General features: G+C 42.5%; 1 protein-coding gene across 1 annotated transcript in view; it reads left to right on the top strand.

Moving 5' to 3' along the window:
* The window catches only part of rims1b (regulating synaptic membrane exocytosis 1b), a 70,531-nt gene that overhangs the window by 27,199 nt on the left and 30,921 nt on the right, over nt 1-12,411 (top strand). The window contains exons 5-6 of the mRNA XM_035660672.1: nt 5,419-5,720; nt 6,169-7,073. Of these exons, the coding sequence (XP_035516565.1) occupies nt 5,419-5,720; nt 6,169-7,073 (1,207 nt within the window). The remainder of the gene's footprint in view (nt 1-5,418; nt 5,721-6,168; nt 7,074-12,411) is intronic.

The raw sequence follows: 12,411 nt of genomic DNA, 5'->3' as shown, positions 1-12,411 counted from the left end.
ACACACACACACACAAATCATTCAGAATTTTGTATGATAATCTGGGCCAAATCGATCCCTGGTATTATGACAAAGACTCTGATTCTGTGAGTGTGAATGTGCTCCTGTAGTCACCTTGATTTACTGGAGCCCATATTTTGAGAATGTGCCATAAATACTGCGTAGAAACATGAAAAGCAAAGATCAGAAAATTAGTATCACTTCAAGCCAGTTATTACACCTGAAACCCTTTTTATACATACATACAGTCCAGAAAAGTACTACCGTTTTCAACACATTACATAAGTATTTCATATATGATGTACAAGCACATTTAACACATTTGGGTTTTTTAGTAGTCTTAATGCAGCCATTTTGGTACCCTGTGCCGACAATCTACCACTTACAGACACATACACACACATGCTCAGATTCACACTGATACAGCCACGCAGACTCTTGCTCGCTTACTGCATCAAGCTGACACTGCACATTTTACCGGAAGGGAGGATGCACTGCATAATCTCAGTCATGTTTCTCAGTACTAGATGACTAACCCGCAGCTCTCTCGTCCTCCTCCTCCTCCTCCTCCTACTCCTCACACTCCTCTCCTCTCCTCTCATTCACCACTATATCTCTAGTAGCCTCTGTAACACTCTTTGTTCCCTTCTTCTGTCCTAAGCATCTCCATTTAACTCTTATCGCCCTCTGTTCACTGTCTGTCTTCTTGCTCTCCTTTACATCCACCCCCACACCACCATGCGACTACACACATTTCTTGGGCTAGAGAAAATATGTGCTTATGAGGCTGGCAAACATTATAGCAAAGCCTGGTTTTAGAGCTGACAATATCACTTCACAGTCACGGCCTGTATGTCTAATAATAGGACCTACTTGACTGGATCTGACAAAACCCATCACGTGATGCATAGAGGCCCTAACCCTTACATTGTGACTGTGCCTACAAGTGGCTGCAAAATGGTGGATATATTTATCTTAAGTGGGACAACCCCTGTGTTTTACAATCTTTGATGCATTCAGTCCAATAACATTTGGAAAGTCTAGAAAAAAACGTGTGATTAATTTGGAGACTGCAGTTTGATTCCTGTTTCTTACGACAGTCAACGTTACGCTTTTTGTAACCATGATCGTTCCTGAACTTTCATCAATTGGTTATTTTTGCAACCATGACAACCAGGTTCCAAACATATAGTTGTCATTGTCACATCATAATATAAATGATTTTTCGACTGTGATTTGTAACAGTTTTAGAAGGCATCAGATCAGGAAACTCATATTATATGTGTGGTTTTGGAGGGCAGTTGTATACAACATACAGTATTTTGTTTTCTAATTTGGAGGACTTGTTGGATTATGTGGAGCCTTGAGAGCAGTGAGAGAGTCTTCTCCGCGATCCTGATCAGAAATGTAAAACCTGTGTGGATTTACAGCCACAACAGGTCTGCTTTGCTTTCAGCCTTCCTCACCACTGAATGCATTTGGCCTGCTTGCAGAGTTGATCTACTACCTTATTAGAGGAAATGGAGCATTATGTCTTTTGCGGTCGTCTTTCTTCCCACCATTCAAGATTTACCATTCCCTGAACGATGGCAGTTTACACCCAGTGCTGCCTCATATGTCATTCTGTCAAGGTGTGTGTGTGTGTGTGTGTGTGTTGAGGGCAGGGTCACTGCACACGCTCGCTAAAAAGCCAACCACACCCTCCCCGCTGCCTGCCACCCCCAAGGCTCCCTTCTATTCTTCCCATTTAAGGAAAAGCTGATGTTCACACAATTCGGGCCTAAATGAATGCTGTTCTCGCCGAGAGCTGCTGCTGAATGCTGCTGGTGGTGGAGCTGCGGCAGCGACGCACATCTTCACCATTTTGTCAGCAGATGGATGGAGCAGGGCTGGGGGCGGGAGATGAAGGGAAAGGGGTATGGAATAGAGGAGTGTGAGTGACAGGTGTGTGGTGTCTTCATTTGTCAAGTTAGCCAGGTGTGTCAGCTGGAGCCGGAGGGTGAGGAGGGATGAAAGGAATTAAGAAAGGAAATGAAAATAGCAGAATGGAGGAAATGGAAAAGGAAAAGTAAAAAAGGGAAAGAGAAGAAAAGAAAGGAAAGGAAAGGTAAAAGGGAGCGGAGAGGAAGGGAAAGGGAAGTGAAAGAAAGGAAAGGAAATAAAGGGCAGGGAAAGGAAAGGAAATGAGAAAAAGAGGAAAGGAGAGAAAAGGAAAGGGAATTAAAAGAAGGGAAATAAATACAAGAAAAGCAAAGGAATAAAAGGGAGAGAAAAGGAAATAAGGTGAGCAAAGGTAAGAGGAAAAAAGGAAATCAAGGTTCATATCAGGTAGCAAATGCAGCGCTATCTCAAGACTAAATGGCATTTGTGCCGTTTTTATTTGTTTTCACCGCTGTCATTGTCCTTCAGTACTGACACACACTCTCTGTTTGTCTCTTTCTCAGTTTTACAGGCACACACACACACACACACACACACACACACGCACACACACACGCACACACATTGCTTTGTCCCCCTTTCTCTCACTGGCTCTTCTCAGTGATTTGGTTACCATGGAGAAGCACATTTTTTAGGCAGAAGGAGGTTGACATTATTACATGAGAGAGATGGCACTGCTTATTCTCCACACACAGACACAAACACACACATCTCGCCCACAGGCAGTCGCCCACGCCACGCTCTTCTAGGCAAGAAGGTTTCAGAAATGTCCTACATATACATACTGTACACATATCTGCACACACACACATTCGCACTTTGCGCTCAACAGCATGCAGCGAGGGATAGAGATGAACTCAAATTGACACTGTGGGCCGCCTGTGGACGGGGTGAGCTGACTGGACAGTTTAGCTGAGGGTCTGACATCATGCTCCGGCTGGTCCGGCAGCAAGCGCTACTGCAAATACATGTGTCACACACACTACGGGGTGGGGCTTTTGCATCGTATGTACATAAACACACACACACACACACACACACTGAGTTCACACACAATTAATTCCCCCTACCATATCTTTCAGGCTATCCAGGAACACAGAGCACAATCACTCTAGTGAGTGATTATATGTATTATATATTTTGTGTGTGTGTGTGCCCATGCGTTCTATAACTTCTTTATTGTTTAATAGCCTCCCCCCATCTGCAGTGTAGGCTCTTAAAGCAAATGAACACATGAAGGCGTGCCATTAGAAAATGAGATCTGTTTTTAATGTGTCTCTTTTGGTTTGAGAACATACAATCGTCCCATGATGTGCGTTCTTCCATATGATGCTCGCATTCAAGGATTAAGCTTGTGGATTAGAGAATTCCGTTGACTAGCAAAGCAACCTATAAATACTCACAGGGCTCATGTGCTGATTGACCCTCAGTATTATAGGGGTGGCTATTGTGTAATAAATGTCTATACTAGTGCCAATTACGACCAAATTATATCTTACTTTTAGAAATACAAACTTATTTTTCTGAAAAGACCCTTTTTTATTTTGCATAAGAAATCAAGTTCCAGTGAAATGTATCGTAATAATGTAGCCCTTTGTATTTACAAATTATTATAAAATGATTCTAAACATCCCTAAATGTCATTTTGATGCATCATACTGAAGTTTACATGTTTTTCTGTGATCGTGAAATGGTATGGAGCTGATTTGGAACCAGCGTGATTATTCAGATACGTTGTTAACTGTATGTCATTGATATATAACGGAAAACTGGACTCTTTTACTCTTAAACAATTAAAATGCCTTTATTGTCATGGCTCGTCAAGTTAGACCTAAAAACTAATTCCAAAACGTTTCTGCATCATGCCTTCAGGGATTCAAACAGATCTTATAAAACATAAGGCCCTTTTGTACTTCCACCAATTGCAATCTTACACCTGGACTGCTTGAGTGCCATTGGAAAGGTGTCCATAGCCCTCACTAATGAAAACTGCCAAATATTAAAACTTTGAATAAATGTCAAAAAGAGTTGGACATTTGTGTTTAAATGTGTGGCTATAGGTTAGAAGTTCTGATTTGTGAGCTGGGATTGTCAGCTGATGATGAGTTGAATAATGGCGAGGAGCTGAAAGGATTACCGGCCACTGCTAATCTGTGGCCCCTCAGCTGAGGTAAAGAGGTGGAGAAAGACAGGGAGAGAAAGAAACTGTAGTGTGCGGCTGGGCGGCTGCCTGACAGCTGTGGGCCGTGCGGGCAGCTGATTTACTTTAGATTAGTCTGGACATGCGCCAACTAGGATTCAATCAGGCCATGATGAATGTGCTTTGGCGCGCTGAAGGCTAGCTGCTAACTGCTAAACTGACTGCTAACAGTCCGTCCCACTGGCTATCGAGGAGTAACATTTTGGGGTTTCCAGAGGTCCCAGTGGGGTTTTGTTTTCAACGTCTGCCAAGGTTTTTGCCGTGGAATATAAGAGACGACCATGTTTGCTCTTTGCTTTGGATTTATTCTCTGAAAAATAAACCGTTGGGATTATAGATACGGAGGGAGATAAATCCTGTTTTTGTGCTGTCGAAGTGAGGTGATATTCAGTAGCCATGGCTACATGTGAGTATTTGATGTTGTCTGTGGGTTTGAGGATGAAGAATCAAATTGTATCATGACTACTGTACATGCTTGTGGTCATCAGTCTTACTTTGTGATGTTGCATTTCATAGAATTTTGTAAATTCACAGATATGGACTGCATGTGCGAAGATGGTGCACTGACTAGAACAGCTTTACTCTTTCTCCTTTAGGATGAAAACAGTACATATGTATACAGTACAATACCTCTTTCCTTCCTCTTCTTCCACTATCTTTGGCGCCCTCTAAATGTGATATTTTTATTATCCTGTATAACCAACATGTGCATGATGAATTAATCTATAAAAATAAACATTTATTAAAGATTACAATGCAATAAGACTAAATCCACCTCAGGGCAGGTGAAACATGACCTCTTCGTTTTTCTAAACTTTTTTAGATTTTGCCATAGCCTTGAGCATGCTGTGTTTGTGGATAATGAATATGTTGAACAGCACAGTCTGCCATATCTGAATGCTCTAATATTTGATTAGATGTAGCAAAGGAAGGAGGGAAAAATCATCTGGGGGAATAAATCAAAATTTTCTTCCTTTAAAAAAAAAAAGATGAGCTACTGCCATTTATGAGAGCTAAAAAGTGCTACAGAAGGTGTTTGTGAAATTTGTTAGACAGAACAAGACTTTTGAATGCCTAGGAGAAACTGTATCTGCTACCATGAAATTGACAATGCTGCATTTGTTTGGTGATAGGCTATATGTTCAATACAATTAATTTGTGTTGTGTAAATGTGTCACAGGCATGTCTAACCACTTTTCTGTTTCATGTATTTAATGTTCTTCTTTAATGCTACTGTACCCAGCTTGCAAACACTGTTGTCCTTTCAACCCCTGTAGGTAATGTGGGTATGCAACCTGTGCCGTAAACAACAGGAGATTCTCACCAAATCAGGAGAATGGTTTTCGGGGTCAGGGGTGCGGCCTGGGAGCCTGGGCACCTCCTTGAACAACCCAGCCACGGGAGGTGAGGCCCAACGGGACAGGAAGCTACTCCGCTCCAGGTCCCAAGCTCCGCCCTCCAGCACCAATACCAACACAGGGCTGCCCGACGGGACACAGCCACCTGCCGGTGTCACTGCTGCCAAGGGTGCGGACACCATGCCCGGCTCCCGCTCCCAAAGTGAACCACCTAGAGAAAAGTAAGGCATCAAAATACACGCGCTGAACACATGGGTAGCTGCCACTAGAGGATGCTTTACATGTACAGCCTGTACCTTTTTTCTTTAACATTTAAAAACTGAGGAAGCTGGGACTGCTTGCTGGCCAAAGCTCCTGTTGTTTTTAATCCCTGGGGTCAAAAAAAGCATAGATCTGTGTCTGTACAGCTTAACCAGTGCAGAAGCTAGGTCACAGGTTTTAGTCTTGAGAGATCTTTGATTCAAACCCTTTGTTTTCATTTAGTGGGTGAGTTAGGTAAGAATTCATCACATGTCTCATGTTGGTTTTAATCTGTTGGTATAAAAGTCATCAAGGTTTTGCAAACAGAAAGGAATGTTCTTAGCACAGGATACAAAAAAACCCCACTCTTTATGTGTGTGGCTGTAGACTGTAGGGTACATTGGTATAATAAATCCTCTTCTTGTACAGGAAAAGGCCAGTTTCCCTACATGAACAAAATGGAAAGGGAGGCATGGGGCGTGGTAGTGGCCGGAGACCTGCTGGGAAGTTGCCGTCTCAGTCATCCCTCGACGAGCGAGTGGTGCCTGGGGACAGAGGCGAGAGACGGTTAGGAGATGGACGGAGGCTAGAGAAGATCCATTCTCAAGACTACGAGGATGGGCAGGAGAACATGGGTCGTTCAGAAACACACCGGAGACGCCCAGAGGATGAGGAGCAGAGGGAGCGCCAGCGCCGTGAGGAGGAGTTCCAGAACCGTTACCGTAGTGATCCCAACCTGGCACGATACCCGGTGAAACCACAGAAGGAGGAGCAGGAGATGCGCATGCATGCTAAGGTGTCCAAGGTCCGCCACGAACGACGACACAGTGATCTGGCGATCAACGAGGTCGGACTGGGGCCTGGTGAAGGAGGAGGTGGAGGCAGCGCAGGGCAGGTGCCTGAAAACCGTCTGGCCAGGAGGGGCGGAGGTGGGGAGGGAGACCGCAAGGCCGTTTTGGAAAACCACCGAGCCTACTCTGTGGATAGGACCGTGGGGGTTGGAGGGGGAGCTCCACCTGCTGGAGGTGGAGTGAGATCAGGACCCCAACCTGAGGGACCGGTGCCTCCAGACTGGGGCCCAAACAAACAAGGCCGCCTAGAGCCCGGTACAACACGGACACCAAGGGACAAAGGTGGGGATAACCTGCTGAGGAAGGACTCTCAGAGCTCGGACCAGTCGGAGTCTCTGCGGCCGCCCCCTCCACGGTCATACAAGAGCAAGCGCGGAGTCAACAAGAGGCAGATGTCCATCAGCAGCTCAGAGGAGGAGGGCGGCTCCACGCCCGAGTACACCAGCTGTGAGGACGTGGACATGGAAAGCGTCAGCGAGAAAGGTCAGTCAGACAGATGTGCTCACTCCACTAGCTTAGTAAGCTAAATATATCGGAACTTGCATACCTTGCACTATGTACTGTCATCCATTTCCTTACATTGTTCCTTATAGTTATTTCTTGGAGCCAGCTTTAGAGTCTCACCTGTCTTTTTGTACCTCACTAATGAGCTGCTGCAGCTCTCACCTAGCTCCCATGCCCATCCTTAATCTGCACAGGTGATCCTCCTTCTGTCTACCTGAATCAAAGGACCTTCCTTTGATTTCTGCATTTGTTGTATTCTCTTTATTATGTCAAGAGCCCTTTGAGACTTTACCTGTATCACCTACTGTATACCCAGTGTAGTGTGGGCGGGATTAGAATCACAGCAGTACAAGGTTTGATGGCTAATTGTAGCCTGACCTGCAGCTAATGCTCTGAGTGATAGAAAGATCCTGATTGAATGATTGGACAAATGATCTGACACGTTTTCTTTAAACTGAGGAAAGAATTGTTATTCAGATGAGACCCCAAAACAGCTGAGTAACGTAAGAATGCTATGATAAAGCTCCTTTCCATTGCAACATCTTTCCCCTTCCCACACTCAATGGCCATGTTTTCCTAGCCTAAGCCGGTAGTAGAATTGCGATAATGTGAAAAAAATTCAAAGAGATATTGGCCTGTAAGATTATTCTAATACCATCACATTCTAATTTCGGACTGTAAAACTATACGATAAGTGATAGGATGAAGCACCCACCTAGCACACAGTGCATTACCATTCCTGTGTGTCATCTACACCTCTGTGCTGTGGCTAAACCCTGCTGTTCTCAGGACAGCTCTCATTTATTTGGAGAGTCCCTGTGATCTAGGCCAGCAGATTTGTGGAATTAGGCCAGTGGCTCGCATGCAACGTAATGCTTCACAAACAGCCAGCTGCACCAGCCAACCATGGACCACCGGCTAAAATCAAGCCTGGCTGTGGTTGCATGCTGCATGGTTGCCGCTTGGCTTCTTGGTACCTATGTATTTTGCAGCTGTATTTTTGCAGCTGGACTGTGCTATAAGCCATGGGAGAGCATTTGAGTTCAAGAGGCACTAGGTAGAGTCAGCTGTGCTCTATCAGCTTATCTCTCTCACCGGTCACAGAAAGGGCCTATTCCAGATGTTTTAATCCAGATTACTATAACGCAGGGACTGGTAATGGGTAGATGGTGTGGCTTGACATTATTAGCTGTTTTAAACACTCTTTAGCTAGCTGGGCCTCAAAACAGGATGTCTCCTTTTACTATCATCTGTGGCATGGAGCATGCATGTTTCCCTACATGGATGCATTAGACTGTGAAGGGAAGTGAGACGGTAACACAGGGTCAAGTGTACCTTACTGTTTTTAGAAGAAATTGCATTTTATGTAATATTATTGCATTGTGGTTGCTATCAGCTGTTTGCATTATTAAGCGTAGACATGACTGTCGGCAAGAGAGACTTCGGTGTCAAGAGATGGTCGGCTGTTACTGCGGGTTTATGAGATGTGATAAACAACCTCATGTTATGTGTTCGCAGTTAATGTGTCTCATAATTCAAGTGTAAGGGCCTTACAATTAAAAGATAAGCATCTTTGTTAGACTGTGACCTCCTTCAAATGAATGCACGAAACAAACATAATATTTCCATCACATTTTCCACATTTTACTGGCGATGTTTTAATTACATCACCTCATTTGGCTCTCTTCCTCTGCAGTGGTTTGATGGCACCGAACTGGAGACTTAGCGCCAAAAAACTCCTTTAATATTTACAGAAAAGTAGTGGAAGGAAATGTACAGTGTTTTTATTTGCCATTGCAAATGTGTTTCGTATATGCTCAATGGACAGAACCTTGGCTATTGACATATGACCACCTTTTAAGTTGATATGACAAACTTGTCAGAAAACACATTACACATCCAGCAGTTACGGAGCAACATTAGCATTCATTTAGTGCCATGTTTCTGTCCACCTGGCAAATCCAGCACCAAATCCAGCAGATTTGGCGCTGAGCAGGTAATGTACTGTAGGGTTTTCAAAGCTTTTGCTAAAAAACAGCTGCCTGACAAGCTGAAACCCACTATTAAGCTCTGTAAAGCCAACAGGAGCTGCAGATCCAGGTGATCTCTAGGTTCACTATAAGCAGCCACATTCACATTCATACAGAATGATTGTAGAAATATAGATTATAATTGCTTTCAGTAATATTTTAGATATTAATATTGTTTGTATTGTTAGCTTAAATGTGTTTTTAATGGTCCAGTGCGTAACATTCAGGAGGATCTATCGGCAGAAACGGAATATAATATTCAAATTAGTGAACAATCAAATGAATGTAGGAATCCTTGTGTTTTTGTTACCTTAGAATGAGCCGTTTGCATCTACAGATGATACAGGTCGCCTTTCGTGAATTTCACCGTGTTAGACTTGTTTCTACTTGATACGCAACGCAAGGTTTCTACAGTAGCCCAGAATGGACAAACCAAACAGAGATAAGGCCTTTCATGTTTATCGTGAGTTTCGTGGCCACCATAGTTTCCTACACACTTCATAGCCCGTTCTCATTCCCGGGTCGTCAAATACAGACGCCAGCAGTGTTTAATTCATTAATAATTTGTTTTTATTTGGATTGTGTTAAGGCCTGTGGGAAAGACCTTGGTTGAAAAACTTGACCATCTAAAACTGACCTTGGATCCACAAGCAAAACATTATAAAGACAGACAAAAGGGATAATGAAACCTTTACACAATGCCGTATACAGTAAGACTTGGTGTAAGGTGGAATATCTTTTTCTAAAACTTTTTATAAAGTCAGTAAATGATCCATATTGGATCTTTTGATTACTTGTAGGTGTTTCTCCTCCAAGTGCCTGTCTAACAGGTAAACATAGGCTTCATTAGTTTTAAGCTATAAATCAGATAGATGAGACAGTAGAATGGACTGTTTGCACATTTAACTGGATTATAATCACTGATTTAGCGGTTAACATAAAAAAGCTTAGTGGCTCCACTCCCACTAGTGATCATCATAAGGTACTTACATTAGGAGTAAACAGCCCTGCACTGTATTTACAGTTTGATTTTCTTGAACTCGTAGTAACGTATTGGTATAACATTACCTAACATAATGAAGACTCAAACAATCCGTCAACTATATTTGACAAGTAAAAAAGTTATAAAATAAATTGATTTAATGCAGAACTCAAGCAGTGAGGCTATGCATGCACACAGCTCAGATTAAAAAGCTATGACTTGTCTTTTTCAGCGCTCATCACAAAACAGCCATGATGCATGCAGTTATGTAAGTTTCATGCAGAAACAGTTGATTATATGTTCCAAGAATCCTCTTAGCAGGATTATTGTAAACAGTGTGTACATTGTGGCTTCCCTTTCTGCCCATTAAACTGTATCCCACCAGATATATGAGAGTATCTCCCAGATTGAGCCTTTAATGACACAGCCGCTTTGGCTCTGTGTTTGAAGTAAAATGGAAGCACGGTGTGATTGGGTGTAATTGGGTTACTTCCTCGGTGTAAAGAAGAACACCAAGGTGATAATGGTGCTGAGGAAATGGAAGGGGAAGTCTGTTTGCTGTAGGGATGACACTGCGTCCCACTGTGCTGCGCTTTAGCCACTATTGCGTGTGTGTGTGTGGTGTATGAGATGTTCCTGCATTTACAATGATTACTTCAAGTCCCCAGATAATGAGCATGACTATGAACTATACCATACTGTATGTGTCAGTGCAGAGAGCATTAGCAATGATGAGGAAAGAGATTTCCTTTCACAGTTGAGAAAATTGAGTGAAGATATTATTTCTTAATTGTCGATTAATTCTTATATGGCCCATTGACTTATTGGCGAATTAGTTTTCTTTTCCACAATGCAGAACATCAGTGCAAATGTGAAGTCAAAACAAAAGACACTGTTTTAACTCTGATGCCAAATTCTGATATTTAGAAAGATGATTTAGATTTCTTTTCTCTTTTGTACTTAGTGCTGAAAGTAGCCTTTGATTCAGCACCATCATACATGGTCCTAACATAGAGATTAAGATAACTACAGCTGACATGACAACAGTGCTACTCTCAGGTCTCACTCATGTTCTAGCTATTGCTCATGGGACACATGCTACTAATCTCTGTCTTAGTGTCTTTACGACATGTAGCTCAAAGTTTAGTTAAGCATTTACTTGATCGTTTAGGCTAATGGATTCGACATTTTAGTCACTAAGGGATTTCTTTTTTTCGGGAAGATGACTACAATACAATCTAACAAAATGGTACGCAGTATTCTTATACCAGAAAATGGTATAAGGTGGGTGCAAATTACAAAAAACACAATTTACTCTGATCAATAAAGTTGTTACAAGCCATGTAAAATCTCAAATGCAGACGCAGGGTTTCTACTTTACTGTACTGATCAAAACACTAGCATCATTTATACACTGACTGTAAGTTTGTTGTTTTCTCCAATAGTGTGATTCTTTCTCTCTCACATACACAAAATACTATATGGCACAATAGTGTACAAGTACTTTATTAGTAGAGTTGCATGCTCTTAAAATGATGACAGAGACGCTGTTGTATTTGCTCTTATTTCCACCATGAACACAAACAAAAAATAAGTTTCACTATAAATGTACTTTCTTTTTGGTAACTTGACGGCACATAGTTACAGTTAAGCACAAAAAATTACAAAAAAATTATGCAACATACAAAACACATTACTTGATTGTGGATACATTTGATATACTTTGTGATCTAATGCATGTCATAACAGCCAAGGCTACTAGGTTCCTTTATTCATCTGTTTTACCAGTACATGAATAGGACCTGGTATGGTGGTGCTGTGGGCCTACTGGTTTGTATACAAGCTGGGATTTGCCAGGTGTTGTTGTGGTTGTCAAGTGTTTGCTATCAGTGATGATCATCCTTGAACCCAAGGAAAAAGTTTGAAAAAAAGAAGCTTCTACTTTCTGTTCATGGTTACCACATACTCCTCACCCAGCTCTCTCAGAGGTAACATCCAGTGTGATGGGCTGGAAAATGTACTGCGACAAGAGAATATGTCCATGGCACAGCAGAGAGGCTACGATATCCCTGGGTAATAAATACTGAAACTAGAAAGGCTCTCGGCCCCTGCCTGACCAGTCAGCTGGCCTAAGTCAGCGTCCTACAGACCATTTGACAATGGTACAGATCATTGTTTCACTGTCACATGCAGTTGTATAGGCCGAGGCTGGCCTCAGGTAATTTAAGTTCCTGTCATTCATGTTGTTAATTTGGGAAGAGGAGCAAAGAGTTTTCAACTGTGCTCAGATTATGCTGCTGTATTT

Source organism: Morone saxatilis, unplaced genomic scaffold (genome assembly GCF_004916995.1).
Source record: "Morone saxatilis isolate NCDOM2014 unplaced genomic scaffold, NCSU_SB_2.0 Contig17, whole genome shotgun sequence".
In the NCBI taxonomy this organism is placed as follows: Eukaryota; Metazoa; Chordata; class Actinopteri; family Moronidae; genus Morone; species Morone saxatilis.
Note: the sequence above shows the minus strand (reverse complement) of the source record. Positions and strands in the feature narration are given on the sequence as shown.